General features: G+C 63.4%; 1 protein-coding gene across 2 annotated transcripts in view; it reads right to left on the reverse strand.

Moving 5' to 3' along the window:
* Positions 1-20,342, reverse strand: part of NPR2 (natriuretic peptide receptor 2) — a 56,713-nt gene that overhangs the window by 2,299 nt on the left and 34,072 nt on the right. The window contains exons 4-18 of one of the 2 annotated variants that reach the window (XM_030567480.1): positions 18,295-18,430; positions 17,872-17,966; positions 17,403-17,535; positions 16,865-16,949; positions 15,098-15,218; positions 13,487-13,561; positions 13,216-13,293; positions 12,568-12,672; positions 7,924-7,995; positions 7,262-7,421; positions 5,360-5,515; positions 3,502-3,670; positions 2,643-2,789; positions 1,741-1,864; positions 65-133 (exon numbers count right to left, since the gene is read on the reverse strand). In XM_030567480.1, the coding sequence (XP_030423340.1) occupies positions 65-133; positions 1,741-1,864; positions 2,643-2,789; positions 3,502-3,670; positions 5,360-5,515; positions 7,262-7,421; positions 7,924-7,995; positions 12,568-12,672; positions 13,216-13,293; positions 13,487-13,561; positions 15,098-15,218; positions 16,865-16,949; positions 17,403-17,535; positions 17,872-17,966; positions 18,295-18,430 (1,725 nt within the window). The remainder of the gene's footprint in view (positions 1-64; positions 134-1,740; positions 1,865-2,642; positions 2,790-3,501; positions 3,671-5,359; positions 5,516-7,261; positions 7,422-7,923; positions 7,996-12,567; positions 12,673-13,215; positions 13,294-13,486; positions 13,562-15,097; positions 15,219-16,864; positions 16,950-17,402; positions 17,536-17,871; positions 17,967-18,294; positions 18,431-20,342) is intronic. The other variant, XM_030567481.1, reaches the window with a different exon arrangement.

The following is a 20,342-nucleotide window of genomic DNA, read 5'->3' on the forward strand; positions in this document are numbered from 1 at the left end:
CCAACCCGCCCAAGTGCCAGGGCTGTGTCCAGGCCCTGCCCTGATAGCAGCCGGCCAGTCTCACCTTGTACACATCGAAGTTATCGATGATGGCGTCGAAGCAGGTGTACAGATCGTTCAGCAGAGTCACCACCTGCGGGTGGGGAGCACAGGTGAGGGCCCAGCCTCCTTGGCCATTCGCTGCGCTGCTGGCACTGCCCCGGGGCGCCCAGCCACACCCACACCGCGGGCCACGGACCCCCACGCTTTGGTCAGCCCATGCTCAGAGCTCTGGGAACTGGGCTGCCAGGGGGCCGGGAAGGCTGCTCGCTGGCTGCTTCCCTACAGAGCCATCCCCACAGGGGTCCCCCTGGCTCCCTGCAGGGGCGCTGCTCTCCCCCCACCTAGGTAACGTGCATGGGGGGGTCTCTTCCCCCCCCGTTACCGGCACAGGTGTGTTCTCTTCCCTCCCAGTTACCTGCATGGGTGAGCTTTCCCCTCAGTTACCTTCACAGGTGTGTTCTCTCCCTCCCAGTTACCTGCATGGGGAGCTCTCCCCTCAGTTACCTTCACAGGTATGTTCTCTCCCTCCCAGTTACCTGCATGGGGGGTGCTCCCACCGTTACCTGCACAGGTGTGTTCTCTCCCCCGAGTTACCTGCATGGGGGCTCTCTCCCGGTTACCTGCACAGGTGTGATCTATCCCCCCAGTTACCTGTACAGGTGTGTTCTCTCCCCCCCAGTTATCTGCATGGGGGCTCTCCCCCGGTTACGGGCACAGGTGTGTTCTCTCCCCCCCCCCCCCGTTACCTGCATAGAGGCAGCTCTTCCCTCGGTTACCTTCACAGGTGTGTTCTCTCCCGCACAGTTACCTGCATGGGGGCTCTCCCTCCCCTGGTTACCTGCACAGGTGTGTTCACTTCCCCCAGTTACCTGCACAGAGTTGTTCTCTCCCTCCAGTTACCTGCATGGGGGCTTGTGATGAACTAGGAATGTTCTTAATGTTTTCTCTGAATACTGTGTTGGTGCCTCAGTGTCCCCTAGGCAGTTCTTAAGTATCTGGCAGAGCAAAGGGCCAGTGCACCTAAATGCCTGGCACTCTGTCTCCTAGCAACTGATGGCCTGGGCCCCTCCTCTGCAAAGGTGCCAGCTGAAGGTGTTGGAGACAAAGAGATCAGGTGACCTCCTGGCCTGGGAAAGAAATGGAGCAGAGGAGGAGGGGCTGGAGGGGTGGTTAGTCTGGAGTTGGCTGGGGACGAGGAGTGAAGTGCAGATGTGGGGGTCTGGCTCACTGCCCCCTAGAATGGACCCAGCCGAGGGGTCCGGTTCGCTGTATCTACAAGCTCTGTTTTAGACCCTGTTCCTGTCATCGAATAAACCTCTGTGTTACTGGCTGGCTGAGAGTCACGTCTGACTGTAAAGTTGGGGGTACAGGACCCTGTGGCTTCCTCAGGACCCCACCTGGGCAGGCTCGCTGTGGGAAGCACATGGAGGGGCAGAGGATGCTGAATGCTCCAAGGTCAGACCCAGGAGGTGAAGCCGTGTGAGCTTCTTGCCCTGAACAAGTCTGCTCCAAGGGAGAGGAGGCTCCCCAAAGTCCTGACTGGCTTGGTGGGGAGCAATTCCAGAGCATCGTCCGGTGACTCTGTGACAGGGCTCTCTCCCCCCAGTTACCTGCACAGGTGTATTCTCTCCCCGCAGTTATCTGCATGGGGACTCTCCCCTGGTTACCTGCACAGGTGTGCTCTCTCCCCCCGGTTACCTGCATGGGAGTGCTCTCAGCTGACAGGGCTGTGAACCCCACAATGTCGCTGAAGTAGATGGTGACGCTGTCGAAGGCCTCGGCCCGCACCGTCTCCCCACGCTTCAGCTGCTCGGCCACGGAGCTTGGGGGGAGCAGGTCAGTGTGAGCTGCTGTCCCAAACTGGTGCCCCCCCCCACCCCTGCTGTGAAATGGGAGCAAGGCAGGAGCACTAGGCCCCTGCCCCCCACCCCAGGCACAAGGCCGGGTGCACCAGTGCTAAGGCCTCTAACCCTCAGCCACCAGCCACTCCCGTGAGTCAGCAGCGAGAATGCCTGCCAGCCCCCTCGTCCCCCCAGTCTGGTGGGGCCAGGGCGATGGAGGGTCTCTGAGGGAATGGCAAGGATCCTGTGGGGCTGTGGGACGGCCCAAGGGGCGCTTAGTGGTGGCTCAGGCATCTGCTGCTTGACACCCCTCCCCCCAAACCATCCCCAGATCTGCCCCCCACAAGCCCCCGCTCCAGCCATTGCACAGCATCTGCGCTGTCCCCCCAACCCCAGGCTCTGGGCAGGGGCACCCTCCTGACCCAGTGTGCGAGGGCGGGCGGCCAGCCAGGGCAGGGGAGCACGTCTGGGCCTCTCACCTCATGGGGGCACCCTGACCTACTGACCTAATACCTCGGGTTCCCCAAGGCCTGGCCCACCTGCCCTCCCCTGCTTGTTCCAAAGTCCCGGGCAATATTCATGTGCACCGGGTGCTGACCTCCCCAGGGGGCACGCTGCCCCGCACCCCACCACACGCTCATGGAGGTGCTCCACACGCTCAGCCCGTGCCAGCACACACCCGTGGGGGAGCTTGGCATATGCCCCCTCGGCTGCCCCCCCTTGCCAGCGCGTGCTCAGGGGCTTGTGTGGGTCTCTTACTGGGGCAGGATCTGGTAGAGCAGGTTCTCGGCCTTGCGCTTCTCCTCCAGGTAGGCCTGCGTCCGCTCCTCCACCAGCTTCTCCAGGTTGTTGGCGTACTGCTCCATGCGCGACAGCAGGTTGTCCAGGATGCTGGTGCTGCCTTCCCTGCAGAGCCAGGCCGGCAGGGAGGCCATGGGAGACTTATGGGGGGACCTTGTGTCCACAACACGGCGGTACCATAACACCCACCCACCCAGCGCCTGCTCCCCAAGGGCTGCTGCTCCCCAGTCTCCTCCTGAGGCTGGCACTCAAGAAGAGGCTGTGGCATTACACAACCCTGCTTGCTACTGTGACCGAGTGGGAAATTTCTGGAATATGTTACATGACCTTGCAGTGTGCCTCAGTTTCCCCTATATTTTGTATGCTCGTGGGGGTAGTGGGGGAGAAAGGCCCATTTGCTCTCAGGGAGGCTGGCACACAGGTCTGAATGTCGCCCTGCTGGCTCTGAGGCTGGCCCCATATTGATGGAGGATCTGAAAACCCAGTCACCAGGAAAGTGACACCTGGCACCCAACGCCCCGTGGGGAGCAGAACCCCCCACCCCAAGTGGGGAGGCTGAGCAGCATGCCCCAGCTGAGAACACACGACTGGGAGGTGGGAGATAAGACCCCCCCCCCCCCCGGAGGGGCTGTGTGCGACACCGTAAGGCTCCTGTGTTCGCACGCACTCGCCATCCTGCTTCCCCGTTCCTGCCCGACTGTGCCCCCCTCACATGTCTCAGCCCTGCTCCCAGGTGTTCCCACACCCCAGACACCTCCCCAGCCCCTCGGTGCCAGCTGCGCCCCAAGCCCTGTCCCGCCCCAGCCGGGGCACCCACTTGTTGAATCTGCGGATGAAGATCTTGATCTGGCTGAAGTCGGGGCGCTCGGCGGGCTCCTGCGCCCAGCAGCGTTCCATGAGCACGGCCAGCTCCTCGCTGTGCAGCCCCATGTCGATGGAGGGCCGGAAGAACGGCTTCTGGCTGTTCCGCACCTTCTGCACGATCTCTGCGGGGACGGGAGCGCGTCACCGGCCTGGGCAAGGAGTCCAGCCAGGCCCGGGGCACCAACGCCGGCGCTGCCGGATGTGCAGCCTGGGTGTCTTCGCCCTGGCCTGGACCAGCCCTCGCACCTCGGCGTTCGGGCCCTGCCGCCCTGTCCCTGGGGCCCAGCCCTGTCCCCCTGCACTCGCATCTCGGGGTCCGGGGCCCCGCTGCCCTGCGCCTAGGGACTCAGCCCTGCCCCCCTGCACTCGCACCTCACGGTCTGGGCCCCACCGCTCCATCCCTAGGGACCCAGCCCTGCCCCCCAGTCCTCGCACCTCGGGGTCCGGGCCCTGACGCCGTGTCCCTGGGGACCCAGCCCTCGCCCCCAGTCCTCGCATCTCGGGGTCTGGGCCCCACCGCCCCATCCCTGGGAACCCAGCCCTGCCCCCCTGAACTCTGAGCTCAGGGTATGGGCTCCCGCCGCCCTGTCCCTAGGGACCCAGCCCTGCCCCCCAGCTCTCGCACCTCGGGGTCCAGGGCCCGGGGCCCCGCTGCCCTGTGCCTAGGGACCCAGCCCTGCCCCCCAGCCCTCACACCTCGGGGTCTGGGCCCCACCGCCCCATCCCTAGGGACCCAGCCCTGCCCCCCAGTCCTCGCACCTTGCGGTCTGGGCCCCACCGCCCCATCTCTAGGGACCCAGCCCTGCCCCCCTGCACTCGCACCTCGGGGTCTGGGCCCCACCGCCCCATCCCTAGGGACCCAGCCCTGCCCCCCAGCCCTCACACCTCGGGGTCTGGGCCCCACCGCCCCATCCCTAGGGACCCAGCCCTGCCCCCCAGTCCTCGCACCTCACGGTCTGGGCCCCACCGCTCCATCCCTAGGGACACAGCCCTGCCCCCCTGCACTCGCACCTCGGGATCCGGGGCCCCGCTGCCCTGTCCCTGAGGCCCAGCCCTGTCCCCCTGCACTCGCATCTTGGGGTCTGGGCCCCACCGCCCCGTCCCTAGGGACCCAGCCCTGCCCCCCAGTCCTCGCACCTTGCGGTCTGGGCCCCACTGCCCCATCTCTAGGGACCCAGCCCTGCCCCCCTGCACTCGCACCTCGGGGTCCGGGGCCCCGCTGCCCTGTCCCTGGGGCCCATCCGTGTCCCCCTGCACTCGCACCTCACGGTCTGGGCCCCACCGCTCCATCCCTAGGGACCCAGACCTGCCCCCCTGCACTCGCACCTCGGGGTCCAGGGCCCCGCTGCCCTGTGCCTAGGGACCCAGCCCTGCCCCCCAGTCCTCGCACCTCGGGGTCCGGGCCCCACCGCCCCATCCCTGAGGACCCAGCCCTGCCCCCCCACATGTTAGGGTCTTGCCCCCCACTGCCCCATCCCTAGGGACCGGGACCTGCCCCACCCCCTGCCCTTGCACCTCGGGGTCCAGGCCCCGTCGCCCCATCCCTAGTGACCCAGACCTGCCCCCCCCAGCTCTTGCACCTTGGGGTCTGGGCCCCACCGCACTGTCCCTAGGGACCCAGCCCTGCCCCCCCATGTTAGGGTCCAGCCCCCCACTGCCCCATCCTTAGGGACCCAATCATGCCTCCCCCACCCACAGTCTCACCTCGGGGTCCAGCCCCCCACTACCCCATCCCTGGGCCCCAGCTCTGCCCCCCCGTTAGGATCCAGCCCCCCCACCGCCCCATCCCTGGGGACCCAGCCCCCACTCACCCTTGGGGCTCAGGTCCATGCCCTCGATGTAGAAGGGCCCGTTGCGCAGGGCAATCTCCTGCAGGATGATGCTGAAGCTGTACACATCAGCCTTCTGCATCCCTGGGAGGGGCAGGCGCCCCTGCTGCAGCAGCTCTGGGGCCGTCCACAGCTTCTCTGGGAGGAGCAAGGAGCACAGCCACCTCTGAGTGGAGCCCCACGGGTCCGACCTCCACCCACCCTGAGAGAACCCAGCAGCCCAGAGCACCCAGGGCCAAGCCTCACCCAGGTCAGTGGAGCCCGGACGGGAGCAGTGCGGGGGCCAGGCTGGGTGGCCAGGGGAGCACGCTGTGGGGCAGCCCAGGCTGAGCTGCCCTCTCGGTCCTGAGCAGGTTGGGGAGCATAGGGGACCCCTTCTCCTCTATGACGTTATTGACATGAACTGTGACCGCAGAGATCATTGCTGCAGCCACTGTTATATATTTGCAGCAAATATTGTACCAAGGTTGTCGTGTGAGGTGTCTATGGAAAGGTTAGGATTTGCTGGGTATGATGATGCTGGCTGTGTGTGTGTGTGTCATTTTGGAGTTTGAAGTTATGAATATGGGCTATGTACTTGTATCTCAAATGTGTTTGATTCCAAAGTAGCCTGTGAAGCATTTGCTCAGCTTCTTGAGAATGGGCACTTACTGAGAAACACTTAAGAACATAAGAACGGCTGTACCGGGTCAGACCAAAGGTCCATCTAGCCCAGTATCTGTCTGCCGACAGTGGCCAATGCCAGGTGCCCCAGAGGGAGTGAAGCTAACAGGCAGTGATCAAGTGATCTCTCTCCTGCCATCCATCTCCATCCTCCGATGAACAGAGGCTAGGGACACCATTCTTTACCCTTCCTGGCTAACAGCCATTTATGGACTTAGCCACCATGAATTTATCCAGTTCCCTTTTAAACATTGTTATAGTCCCAGCCTTCACAATCTCCTCAGGTAAGGAGTTGCACTTAACTGACAATGGACTTTGGGAGACGCCAATCCATATCTGAGCTTTCCTGAAAAGGTTCAAACTAACATGTAAACAATGGCGTCAGCCTGCAAATGGAGTCATGCCTGGACATGTGACTTCCCCATGTGATGTCAACCTCCATTTTGCTGCTGTGATTTTCCACAGTAAGAATAAAGGGGTGTCCTTCCACAGGGAAGAGAATATAAATGGCCCTGGAAACCTCTCCATTTTGTCTTCTATCCAGCTTCTTGCTTCTGCAGAAACCTTGCTACAAACTGAAGCTCTGAATAAAGAACTGAATGATCCATCCCAGCTGGGGATGTTCTCCAGAGACTTGATTTGAACCTGCAGTTTACTCCATCACTGCTACAAGCCTGAACTAAGAACTTTGCCATTACTGTATGGAATTGAGTCCATTTAACCAATTCTAGCTCTCATCTCTATCTTTTTCCCTTTATGAATAAACCTTTAGATTTTAGATTCTAAAGGATTGGCAACAGCGTGATTTGTGGGTAAGATCTGAAGTGTATATTGACCTGGGTCTGGGGCTTGGTCCTTTGGGATCGAGAGAACCTTTTTCTTTTACTGGGGTGTTGGTTTTCATAACCATTCATCCCAGGATGGGTGGCACTGGTGGTGACACTGGGAGACTGGAGTGTCTAAGGAAATTGCTTGTGTGACTTGTGGTTAGCCAGTGGGGTGAAACCAAAGTCCTCTCTGTCTGGCTGGTTTGGTGTGTGTTAGTAATAAAGGACCCCCAGCCTGGGGCTGTGACCGCCCTGCTCTGCGCAATTTGTCCTGAACTGATACTCTCAGCTGTGTCCCGCCATAGGCTGCATCGTTCCATGCTGCTGGCAGGGAAGGAAGCGGGGCTCCTGGGGAGGGCGGACAGCAGGTGCACTCCGGGGCGGGGGCACTCACTGGCATACAGAGCGTGGCTGTCCTCGGCATCACAGCTGGAGCGGAAGCTGGCCAGCCCGTAGTCCGTGATCTTCAGCACGAAGCGACTGTCCACCACGCAGTTGGAGGACTTGAGGCTGCCGTGGTGCCCAATGATGCTGTTGTGCAGAAAGGCCATTCCCTGTGCCAGACAGATGCTGCTCAGACGTCACCCGTCAGGACTCCTGGGGCTTCCAAACCAGGAGACAGCCCCGACCTACCCCGCCGCCCCCAACCAGAACCTGGGGGCACCCCATCAGGGCAGAAACTCTACCCCCTACGGCCCAGAGGGCACAGGAGCTGGCACGATCCAGCCACAGCTACCCAGGGGTCACCAGCAGGGAAAGCGCCAGCGTCCCACCCTGGCTAGTGGGCTGGTCCTACGGGGCTCTGCACTCCCTGAGGAACCAAGAGCAGGGACAGGTGGTTCCCTGGTACCTTCCCTAGTGTGGGGTGGGGCCTAACAAGGTTCCCCCCCACCTCCAACACCACAGCCAGAGTGGGGAGCGTTGCCTGCAGGGCCGGTGGTGTTGACTGGCCATGGAGTTCCCACACTGCTCCCCCAGTGCCAACAGGGCCCCAAGCACAAGGCACCAGACCCACAGATGCAGGGCAGAGAGGAGCCCCACCCCACGCTCTCGTACCTTCACAATGTCATTGATGAGCGAGTAGCGGAACATCCAGTCCAGGTTGATGCTCTCGTTCTCCAGGATGTCCTGGGAGGTGCCAGAGAGTGAAGTGTGTCAGGTGTGGGCTCCGGGCACTCCAGCCAAGCCACCCCCAGCCAGGCCCTCTCCATTGGGCAGGTGTGCCACACCCCATGGGACACTCCAGCCACCAGCACCACGACTCCCCCTCAAGACATGCCCGAGCCCTCGTGGCCCTGTGCCAAGGCTCCCAGCCCCTGGACACAGCAACCCCCGCGCTGAGACAGGTGCTGCAATCCGGGCCACAACTGGCATGGCAATGGGGTTTCTCTTTCACAGATTCACAGAGTGCAAGCCAGAAGGGGCTATTAGATCATCTAGTCTGAACTGCCAAAGAGCACAGGCCATTCCAGTCCCCGTGCACACCCCTGTACAGAGCCCACCGACTGTGCCTGCCAAAGCATCTCCCGGAAAGGCTCCAGTCTGGGTCTGAAGGCCCCGAGATGGAGAAACGCCATGGCCCTTGGCAGTCTGTTCCAGTGGTCAGTCACCCTCGCTGGTGCTGTATTTCCAAGCTGAATGTATCTGGCTTCAACTTCCAGCCGTCAGTTCTTGCTCAGCCTTCAGTGCCCAAGGTTTGCTGCCTGGGAAGGTCCTTGCACGCTGTCAGCAAGTCGCTGCTCAGTCTTCCATTTGCTAAGCGGCACGGAGGTGATTCTACCTCTCTACAGCACTGGGGAGCCTGATACTAGATACTGCGTCCAGTTCTGGTGTCCACATCCTGAATCGCATCTTGGCGAGGGGCAGAAAAGAGCCACAACAATGATTTGAGGGCTGCAGAAAATGCCTGACAGTGAGAGACTGGAAGAGCTCAGTCCAAAAGATGGTGAGTGCCGCGATCAGTGTGTAAATACCGTTACAGACAGAAAATTCTGGGCAGCGAAGGGCTCCCAATCGAGCAGGGTAAGGCAGAACCACCACTGAAGGCTGGACATTAAAGCCAGACAAATTTCAATTGGAAATACACTGCTGAAGCCTGGGAACTGACTGCCACGGGCAGTGGTGGAGTCTCCATCTCTTCGCGTGCACAGATCAGCCCCCGAGGCCTTCCTCTAAGATGCTTTAGTCAAACCCAAGTTCTGGGGCTCAGTCCCAGGGTAACTGGGGGGGGGGTGTTTCCTCTGGCCTGTGCTCTGCAGGGGGTCACTGCCATTCAAACTTGACGAGTGCAGGAATAGCAGCAAAGAGTCCTGTGGCACCTTATAGACTAACAGACATTTTGGAGCATGAGCTTTCATGGGTACATCGTGGAAATTTCCAGGGGCAGGTATTTATACGCAGGCAAGCTAGAGATAATGAGGTTAGTTCAATCAGGGAGGATGAGGCCCTGTTCTAGCAGTTGAGGTGTGAAAACCAAGAGAGGAGAAACTGGTTCTGTAATTAGCAAGCCATTCACAGTCTTTGTTTAATCCTGAGCTGATGGTGTCAAATTTGCAGCTGAAATGAAGCTCAGCGGTTTCTCTTTGAAGTCTGGTCCTGAAGTTTTTTCGCTGCAGGATGGCCACCTTAAGGTCTGCTATAGTGTGGCCAGGGAGGTTAAAGTATTCTCCTACTGGTTTTTGTATATTGCCATTCCTAATATTTGCTTTGTGTCCTTTATCCTTTTCCGTAGAGACTGTCCAGTTTGGTCGATGTACATAGCAGAGGGCATTGCTGGCATATGATGGCATATATTCCATTGGTGGACGTGCAGGTGAATGAACCGGTGATGGTGTGGCTGATCTGGTTAGGTCCTGTGATGGTGTCGCTGGTGTAGATATGTGGGCAGAGTTGGCATCGAGGTTTGTTGCATGGATTGGTTCCTGAGCTAGAGTTACTATGGTGCAGTGTGCAGTTGCTGGTGAGAATATGTTTCAGGTTGGCAGGTTGTCTGTGGGCAAGGACTGGCCTGCCACCCAAGGCCTGTGAAAGTGTGGGATCATTGTCCAGGATGGGTTGTAGATCCCTGATGATGCGTTGGAGAGGTTTTAGCTGGGGACTGTATGTGATGGCCAGTGGAGTCCTGCTGGTTTCTTTCTTGGGTTTGTCTTGCAGTAGGAGGCTTCTGGGTACACGTCTGGCTCTGTTGATCTGTTTCCTTATTTCCTCGTGCGGGTATTGTAGTTTTGAGAATGCTTGGTGGAGATTTTGTAGGTGCTGGTCTCTGTCTGAGGGGTTAGAGCAGATGCGGTTGTACCTCAGTGCTTGGCTGTAGACAATGGATCGTGTGATGTGCCCGGGATGGAAGTACAGGAATGTTCTTCACGTTGTACATTCTAATTCACATCATTTGCCAGGGATAGCTAGTTCCCCCTTTTCCATATCCAATGGCTGCCACTGTAACCCCCACACCTCCTGGGGGTGGTGTCTGTCCCAGCTAGCGGCACGGAGAGCACTTAGAGAGAGATGGGGAGTCTGCTCTGCAGCCCTAGCTAACAGCCAGCTGGCTTTCAGCTCCTGCACTAACCTCCAGAGGTCCCTGGTTTGATCCCACTTGTAACGCCGACAGAGCCGGTCGCTGGCGGGCAGGATCGAACCTGGAGCCACTGAAGCTTAGAGCATGAGCTAAGAGCCAACTGGCTGTAGAGCAGACAGGAGATGTGTGGGCGACAGCATCACTTCCCCACTGAACCAGGATGGGCTCCAGGGCCGTCCTAGCTATTTTGGTGCCCTACGCCGCCCTTCCACGGAGAGGGGGCTGTGTGGGGGGCCCTGCCCCAGCCCTCTGTGGGGCTGGGGGGCGGAGGGGCTGGCCACTTCCTGCGGGAAATGGAGTGCAGCCCCAGCCTGCTCTGCTCCCCTGGCTCCCAGGCTTGGGGGGAGGGGGAACCACCCCCCAGCACTCACCAGCAGCACAGCTGGGAGCCAGGGGAGCAGAGCAGGCTGGGGTCGAGTCGCTCCGCTTACCATGTGGTGAGTGCAGGGAGCCCGACTGCTTCTGGAGTCCTCAGGGGAAGGGGTGGAGTGGGGGGGGGGGGCTGGGGTGGGCCAGGGGCGAGTAGGGCGGGGCAGGGGCCATGGGGAAGAGCCGGGGCAGGGGCGAGGTGGGGCGGAGCTGGGAAGGGGTGAGGTGGGTAGGGAAGGAGCAGGGGCGAGGTGGGGCAGGGCTGGGAAGGGGCGTGGTTGGGGCAGAGCAGGGGCGAGTGGGGTCAGACTGGGGGAGGGAACGGGTGTGGTGGGGGCGGGGCAGGGGTGAGAAGAGGCGGGGATGGGGGAGGGGAGGGGCTGGAGGAGGGGCAGGGGCCATGGGGAAGAGCCGGGGCAGGGGCGAGGTGGGGGTGGAGCAGGGGCGAGTGGGGCGGGGCTGGGGGAGGGAAGGGGCAGGGGCAGGGGCCATGGGGAAGAGCCGGGGCAGGGGCGAGGTGGGGGTGGAACAGGGGCGAGTGGGGCGGGGCTGGGGGAGGGAAGGGGCAGGGGCAGTGGCCATGGGGAAGAGCTGGGGCAGGGGTGAGGTGGGGGTGGAGCAGGGGCAAGTGGGGCGGGGCTGGGGGAGGGAAGGGGCAGGGGCAGGGGCCATGGGGAAGAGCCGGGGCAGGGGTGAGGTGGGGGTGGAGCAGGGGCGAGTGGGGCGGGGCTGGGGGAGGGAAGGGGCAGGGGCAGTGGCCATGGGGAAGAGCTGGGGCAGGGGTGAGGTGGGGGTGGAGCAGGGGCAAGTGGGGCGGGGCTGGGGGAGGGAAGGGGCAGGGGCAGTGGCCATGGGGAAGAGCTGGGGCAGGGGTGAGGTGGGGGTGGAGCAGGGGCAAGTGGGGCGGGGCTGGGGGAGAGAAGGGGCAGGGGCAGGGGCCATGGGGAAGAGCCGGGGCAGGGGCGAGGTGGGGCGGAGCTGGGAAGGGGCGTGGTGGGGGAGGGAAGGAGCGGGGCCGGAGCAGGGGGAGGGGCCCTGCGGAAGAGGTGGAGCAGGGGCTGGAGCAGCACACAGCTGCGCAGGGTACCAGGATATGCGGTGCCCCAAATTTCCTGGTGCCCTACACAGCAGCGTACTCTGTGTATGGGTACGGACAGCCATGATGGGCTCTTCACCAGAGTTCCTCGCTTGCACAATTGTGGGATCATTTTTGGCCAGCCAATAAACTCTGCTTTCAAAATTCCCACTTTTCATTCAAATTCTTCTGTCTAAATTTTCCCTCCCAATAAATTTTACTCATAATTTTCCTCTGGGTTGGGAGAGGCCCTTCTGAAGCAGTAAGTACTGATTTCCCTGCTTGGAGCTGTCCGCTTGCTCGTACTGGATGTGGTCAGGTCTCAATCACTGGTCCTTGGGCAATCACCAGCCTCCACACCAGCGATTAATTCATCTGCTCCCGCGCTGGGTGTAACACCTTTCGTGTTAGAAAAGCATCAGTTATAATGTCTAGAAACTGCTGATCTTGTACCACGGGCAGCAGGAGACCTCCTGACTGACGTCACCCACAACAACGCCATTTTTCTTTCCACACATTGCGGAGAGGTGCCGAAGGAGGAGCTCGTCCTGCTCTCTTGTTGGGCCAGTGCGCTGTAACAGACCCTGCCAGCCCCTTTCCGGGCCTCTGTTGGCTGCCGCAGCCTCTCCATGGGTCACCGCCCAGCGGCAAGCAAGCCGGCGGCATGCCCCAGCCCCCTCACCTGCAGGCTGCCCCGCGGGCAGTACTCCGTCACGATACACACGTTGGGCGGGTCGATGCAGGCACCGATGAACCTGGTCAGGTGGTTGAACTGGATGTCCCTCATCTAGGGCCGGAAACAGAAGCAGGGACCCATCAGAGCTCTGGCTGGGTAACCCCACACCACCCAGGTCTGGGAGGGGATGGGGCCGGCCTGAGTGTCTGGTGACCAGCGCAGGCACTCTGGAATCAGAGCCACACAACACACTCGATGCTAGCACAGCGACAGCTGTTCCTGGGCCTCGGCTCAGGCCCTGAGAGCCAGATTCGGGCTGGATGATAAAATGGGGCTTGTGGGGTCCTGGGCAGAGCAGGGCGGAGGGTGCATCTGCGTTTGTGCATTGCTGCCTGTGTGCGCCCACCCCCATGGACACACGTGTCCCTGACATGTCTCGGGCACCTGGCGTCACGTAGGACCCCCCAGGCTCCACAAGGCACCTCGATGTGAGCTGAGCACAGCCAGGGCTCTGAACCATGCCGCACTCAGCCAGTGCTGGGGTAGGCTGGAAACCCCACCCTGCGTCAATCACTCCTGCTCCAGCACAGACCCCTGGGCCCCCAATCACCTCCCCGGCCGCGAGCCCAACCTGCCCAGCTCCCCAGTACATACGTGTTTGAGTTCGAAGAGCACCTGCCTCGTCAGCTCAATCCGCTTCTTATTCACATGCTTGACAGCCACCACGTTCCCCTGGGGGCCAGGGACAGGGACAGGGACAGGGTCAGCGCCGCACGGGCGGGAGGGCAGTGCAAGGGGACGGGGCAGGTGCAGATGCCTTTTGAACACCATGTTCCCCTGGGGGGTAGGGACAGGGACAGGTTCAGCGCCACATGGGGCAGGGCGCAATGCAAGGGGACGGGGCAGGCGAATGCCAGGGACTCACCTTGAAGTGGCCAGTGTTGGCGAAGATCTGGTACTTGCCCTGGGCCGTCATCAGGGAGCCGTAGCTGGAGCCACGCTGGGAGGGAACAAGGCAGTTAGGAGAGCGTGATAGGGACAGTGGGGGGCAGGATGTGGCCTGGGGGGCGCTCTAGCCTACGAGGTGGCAGGAGGACCAGGGGCTGGCATGGCGGGTGCCTCGAGGTGAGGGGTGGGTTATAAGAGCTACGTGGGGATGGCTGGGGAGGTGACAGGGGACAGTGCAGAGAAAGGCTCTGTGGGGGTGCCTGAGGGAGTGTATAGGGCACGGTACACAGGGCAGGGCCCCACAGGAGAGGGGCCGAGGTGCAGGGGCTCTGTCGTCGGGGAGGGGCCGAGGCGCAGGAGCCCCGTCGAGGAGGGGCCGAGGCGCAGGGGCTGTCAGGGAGGGGCCGAGGCGCAGGGGCTGTCGGGGAGGGGCAGAGGTGCAGGAGCCCCATCTGGGAGGAGCCAAGGCGCAGGAGCCCCGTCGGGGAGGGGCCGAGGCGCAGGAGCCCGGTCGGGGAGGGGCCGAGGCGCAGGGGCTCTGTTGGGGAGGGGCCGAGGCGCAGGAGCCCGGTTGGGGAGGGGCCGAGGCGCAGGGGCTCTGTCGGGGAGGGGCCGAGGCGCAGGAGCCCCCTCGGGGAGGGGCCGAGGCGCAGGAGCCCCATTGGGGAGGGACCGAGGCGCAGGGGCTGTTGGGGAGGGGCCGAGGCGCAGGGGCTGTCAGGGAGGGGCCGAGGCGCAGGAGCCCCATTGGGGAGGGACCGAGGCGCAGGGGCTGTTGGGGAGGGGCCGAGGCGCAGGGGCTGTCAGGGAGGGGGCAAGGCGCAGGGGCTGTCGGGGAGGGGACAAGGTGCAGGAGCCCAGTCAGGGAGGGGCCGAGGCGCAGGGGCTGTCGGGGAGGGGCTGAGGTGCAGGAGCCCCCTCGGGGAGGGGCCGAGGCGCAGGAGCCCCATTGGGGAGGGGCCGAGGCCAGGGGCTGTTAGGGAGGGGCCGAGGTTCAGGGGATCTGTTGGGGAGGGGCCGAGGAGCAGGGGCTGTTATGGAGGGGCCGAGGCGAAGGGGCTGTCGGGGAGGGATCAAGGTGCAGGGGCTCTGTCGGGGAGGGGCCGAGGCATAGGGGCTCCGTCGGGGAGGGGCTGAGGCGCGGGGGCTGTCGGGGAGGGGCCGAGGTTCAGGGGCTCCGTCGGGGAGGGGCTGAGGCGCGGGGGCTGTCGGGGAGGGGCCAAGGCACAGGAGCCCTGTCGGGGAGGGGCTGAGGGGTACAGGCGCGGGCGCCCTGGAGGCACGAGGCGTACGGGCTCTATAGGGGAGGGGCCGAGGTGTACAGGCTCTATAGGGGAGGGGCCGAGGCGCAGGGGCTGTCGGGGAGGGGCCGAGGGGTAAGTGCTCTATAGGGGAGGGGCCGAGGTGTATGGGCGCCGGGATGGCCACAGGCGCAGGCACTCTGGAGGCGCGGGGTGTACGGGCTCCTTCGGGGAGGGGCCGAGGGGTAAGCGCTCTCCTGGGGAGGGGACGAGGGGTACAGGCACAGGGATGGCCACAGGCGCGGGCGCTCTGGAGGCGCGGGATGTACGGGGATGGGAGTTCTCACCAGCGACAGGGTGAGCCGGCTGCCCGCCCCCTTGTAGTAGCGCTCGGCGTTCCCAAACTGCAGCTCATCCCAGCGGATCCGCCACAACATACTGGCCAGCTCCTTCTCAAGCATCAGCTTCCTGGGGAGCACAGGGTGTCAGGGGAGCCCCTGGACCCCCAGGGGCACCGTGCGCACAGGTGATACATCTGGAGTGTCCCAGAGCGTCCAGCCCCCAGGCTTGTCCCCACCACCCTGTGCCCAGGGTGGAGTCAGACCCTAGTGCCACGCAGCCCCCCCATGTCTGCTCTCAGAGCCCAGTCACACTGGGTGTGCACGCAGGAGATTCACCAGGCATGTGCAGCGTGCTATGCTGTGTGTGTGCAGCGGAGCACAAGCCTGTGCACATACAGCATGGGGTGGGGGCTGTACCCATTAGCCACTGCACTGGGGTGGCTGAGGGAATGGGGTGCTGTCCCCTGGGAGCAGCATCCTCCAAAGCCTCCTGTGGGATCCCTGTGGGGCACCCAGTTCCCCTGTGCCGGACGTGGCACCGCTCAGGGACTCCGTGCAGATCAGGCGGGAGCAGGGGCAGCACACACTCCCCAGGATGGTGCACGTCGCAGGCTCGCTGCTGGAGGGGCCCTGGAAAGCCCTGGCCGCAGCCTCCCGACCCCTGCACTGGTGCTGTGACGCCAGCCAACGCCTTTGGATACTGTGGGGCGGGGAGCAGGCCGGCAGCTCAGATACCGTGCCGGTGGGCCAGGCTAATGGTTTCCCAGCTGACACGGAGCAGGATGGTGCCATGGGGCTGAGCTCCCCAGGAGGCTCTGGGGTTAATACAGAAGCTCTGAGCAGAGCGATTCCCAGAGGAACCCAGCTGCCGGTGGGCCTGCTGCTCTGAGATGTGGGGGTGGCCCCAGGCTGGGCAGCGTGAGGCTGGAGCCGGCTGGGCAGAGGACCCAGAGCTGTGCCCTCCGAAGGGCAGCTGGTATCGAGGGATCTGGCTGTGCTGTGTATGGCTACTCCCCTTCACAGCTCCCTCCCCATTGGGGCTGCCTGGGCAGACTGGCCGGCTGTGATCACAGGGTGGGACATTTGCCCAGGAGCCCCCAGGACAGGACGTCTCTGCCGGGGTGGCCACCAACCAGGCCCTGCGCCTTGGCACTCTGCAAATGGGACTGGCTGGGCCAGGCACAGAGCACCCCGGGCAGTGGCAGAGCCGCCCCCCACTCCCGGCCCTCAGCTGGCCCCCCTCCTGGGGGCTCCATTGAACAGGCCCCTCTGCCTTTGGCCTCTGCTGAGGGGCTGCTGGGTGCCAGTGGGAAGGGGACTGCTGAGGATTCACCCCACCCCACCCTGCACACGCACCCTGCAGTGCACATGCAGTGGCTGTGATCCGACCTGGGACCAGGGAGCCATGGCGGGGCTCCGGGAGCAGGGTCCAGGGCGGGGCTCCGGGAGCAGGGTGCCAAGGACAGGTCCTGGGAGCAGGGTCCAGGGCCGGGCCCCAGGAGCAGGGTGCTGTGGCCAGGCCCCGGGAGGAGGGTGCCAGGGTGGGCCCCCAGGAGCAGGGTCCAAGGCAGGGCCCCAGAGGCAGGGTGCCAGGGCAGGGCCCCGGAAGCAGGGTCCAGGGCGGGGCCCTGGAAGCAAGATGCTGCAGCGGGGCCCCAGAAGCAGGGTCCAGGGTGGGGCCCCGGAAGCAGGGTGTCGTGGTGGGGCCCCGGAAGCAGGGTGCAGGGCAGGGCCCCGGAGGCAGGGTGCCAGGACTGGGCACAGCCGTCTCACCTGAAAATCAGGAAGCTGGAGATTCCAAACATGACAAGGGTGAGGCCGGTGCCCAGCGCCACGATGGCCAGCGTGGAGAGTGGGGCTGGAGAGACGAGTGGAGAGCTCGTTAGCAGGGCAGGGCTCCCCACACAGCCCCCAAGCCGTGTCCTGCTCCCTGTTGAATGTTCAGCCCTTCCCTCGGGGCACCCAGCATGTGCTGCTCGGTGCCCAGACGGGCCCCAAGCCTAGTACTGAGGGCAGCAGCCAGAGACCTGACAGAGCTCCCCATGCTCAGAGATCCGGGGATGGATCCGGGGGGTGGGGCTCAGGGGAGCAGGCGTCCTGCAGTCCCAAGGCTCCTGGCTCAGTTGGGCATTTTTCTGCATATGGGGCAGGCGCCTTCCAGTCCAGACGCTGCTGGGACAGAGGGATGCCGGGCCCCCTGACCCCATCCCCAGGGCAGGCTGAATGGGAGGCAAGGATGCCGGGAGCTCAGGAGACAGGCCCAACAGGATGCAGGCTGCCCAGGGCAGGGGTGCAGGCCCATCACACCCACTTTTATCACAGGAGGGGTCATCCACATCGAAGACGCAGGGGGGGTTGTCAGGGGGGGGCGCCCCCTTCACCCACTGAATGGGCCTCCCCAGCCAGTTCAGCTTCTTCTCTGCCCCGGCGTAGTGCCCTGCCACCTGCATGGAGAGAGAGCACAGCTGGGCCACAGCGATCCCTCCACAGCCAGACCAGCAGTTCCCCCATCCCTCCATGCATCCCCTTCCTTGACAAACAGCCCCCCAACAGCCCAGAGCACAGGCATCACAAAGCCTCCCCCTCCCCCCACCTACCCGCTTTGTCCCCCAAAATCCCCCCAACCCCTGCTGGGGGCACTGACCCTGCTGCATCTCCCTCCCCTAACCCCCACGGCAGGCTCAGCTCCTGCTCCCAGCACTGCCCTGCCCTGGGAGGTGGCTCGGCAGCTGGGACAGTCCTGAGGACACTGGAGCCCCCCGGCTCAGGGCTGCACCCACCTCGTATTCCCCGTTCTCGGGGTCACCCATCACCCACAGACTGAAGTCCGTGTCCCGGTCGTTGTTGCTGTCCATGCTCACCAGTCCGGTGACCCCTGGAAGGGAGGGGCAGGGGTGAGCGCCCTGGGGCAGGGGAGGCAAAGAGAGGGGGTGGGGGTCCCTTCCTGACCAGTGAGCACTCGGCACCAGCTTCTCTCCCGAAACACCGACGAGCAGTAGCTGAGCCTGGGGCTGCTTGTCCCCCTCCCCCTGGTAACTTGTGTGCCTGGCCAGGCGCTGAGCCTGAGCACATCCAGTGGGACCAGCACAGGCCATGGCTGCCCTGGCAAAAGTTGCTGGGATAGTGACGGGGACACAGCCTGTGGCAGCCAGGGTGCCTGGCCTGGTATCTCCCCTCGCCTCACGGGCTCCCCAGGCCGGTACCCTGGAACTTCCGGTCCCGCATCTTCTGCACGATGCGGGTGCCATCCTTCTTGGAGCCGCCCTCAGCCAACGTCTCGTTCAGTGCCATGGCGTAGAGCAGCACGCCGTCGTAGAAGCAGCCAGCCACCAGGTTCATCTGCCCGCGGGAGAGAGACATCAGAGCCCTGCGCCCGTCCTGGTGCCTGCACCGGAGACAGCCCTGCACCCAGCACAGCATCAATCCCCAGCACAGCTCCCCAGCCCTGATCCCCGACACGGCTCGTACAGCCCCGCCATGCCCTGCACCAGAAACAGCCCTGCACCCAGCACAGTGTCAATCCCCAGGACGGCTCCCCAGCCCTGATGCCTGACATGGCCTGTACAGCTCCCCTGTATCTCCTCTACGGTGCCCTGCGCCAGAGACAGCCCCACACCCAGCACAGCGCCAATCCCCAGTACAGCACCCCAGTCCTGATCCCTGACACGGCCCGTACAGTCCCCCTGTACCTCCTCCACGGTGCCCTGCGCCAGAGACAGCCCCGCACCCGGCACAATGTCGATCCCCAACACGACTCCCCAGCCCTGATCCCTGACATGGCCCGTACAGCCCTTCCGTGCCCTGCGCCAGAGACAGCCCTGTACTCGGCACAGCGTCAATCCCCAGTATGGCTCCCCAGCCCTGATGCCTGACATGGCCCGTACAGCTCCCCTGTACCTTCTCCACGCTGCCCTGCGCCAGAGACAGCCCCACACCCAGCACAACGCCAATCCCCAGTACAGCTCCCCAGTCCTGATCCCCAACATGGCCCGTACAGCCCCCCGTGCCCTGTGCCAGACAGCCCTGCACCCAGCACAGAGCCAATCCCCAGCACAGCCCCCCAGCTCCCTGGCTCTGATCCACAGTACAGCCCATACAGCTGCCCATGCCTGCCACGGCCCCGCACCCAATGTGGTCCCTATCCCTGACACGACCCCACAGGCCCCCGTGCCCCACCTGGCAAGGGTGCAGCAGGAATGCAGGGCTTCTGAGCAGGGCACGGAATGAGCAGGGACTGGGGAGACGCCCGGTATAGGGGGAGAGTGCAAAGATTGGGGCTGTACAGGAGGGACCCACGGTGACAGGTGAGGGAACGGGGCTGGGGCGCTGCTGCTCCCTTCAGAGGTCCAGGCTGTGGGGTGCAGGGGAAAGCCTCAGGAGGCTGTTGTGTGCATGTGCTGCTGTTCTAGGGGCTGTGTGAGCACCTGCCAGTTTCTCTCACCTGCAGCAAGACCTCCCAGCTCCGTGGGGCAGGTGACCTTCCAGCTAAGCAGCTGGCATCTCTCTGTCCAAGCTCCTAGTGGGAGGTGCTGGGGCCTGCACAAAGCAGGTGGGCTCCCCACACGTTCTCCAGGGCACCATCAGATCCACTGGCTTGTCCTGGACCGCACTGGCAGGCAGCAGGAGAACCCACTCCACCTCCGTGGGGTCACACCTCAGGGGCAGCGCGGGGCCCTTGGGGACAGTGCGGGTTGGGTGAGGGCAGCTTCCCAAATGTCACTCCAGAGGTTGCTTAGCAGAGAGGATCTGCTCTCAGGCACCAAGCCCTGGAGCTTCCCGCTCCCCTGGTGCTGCCTGACACAGGGAGCCAGGCAGTGCTGCAGCCTGAGCGTCGCCCAACAGCAGCTGGCTGGGCTCCCAGCCCAGCCCAGCCCAGCCCAGCCAAACTGGGAGTGTCGCCAACCCAGACATGCTCCAGAGACTCCCCAACAGCGAGAGTGACTCCCAGCTCCATTAATTCCACAGCAGCTTTCAGCCCCATCCTGGGGCCCTCGGCCACCCACCAGCCCAGCCCCACGGGGAAGCTCCTAAACGTCTGTCTGCAAAGCAAAGAAAACCCCATGGCTGGCCCCTGCCAGTTGACTTCAGCTGCAGGGCTGTTTCATTGCTGTGGCTGGAGCCCTGGGTTCCAGGACCCTTCGGGGTGGGAGGATCCCAGCGCTCAGGCTGCAGAATCCACACAGCAGGGACGAGCCCCACGGCCCAAGTCGGCTGGCACGGGCCAGCGGGGGTTTTGCTTTGCTGTGTAGAC

Source organism: Gopherus evgoodei, chromosome 6, assembly GCF_007399415.2.
Source record: "Gopherus evgoodei ecotype Sinaloan lineage chromosome 6, rGopEvg1_v1.p, whole genome shotgun sequence".
Taxonomy (NCBI): Eukaryota; Metazoa; Chordata; order Testudines; family Testudinidae; genus Gopherus; species Gopherus evgoodei.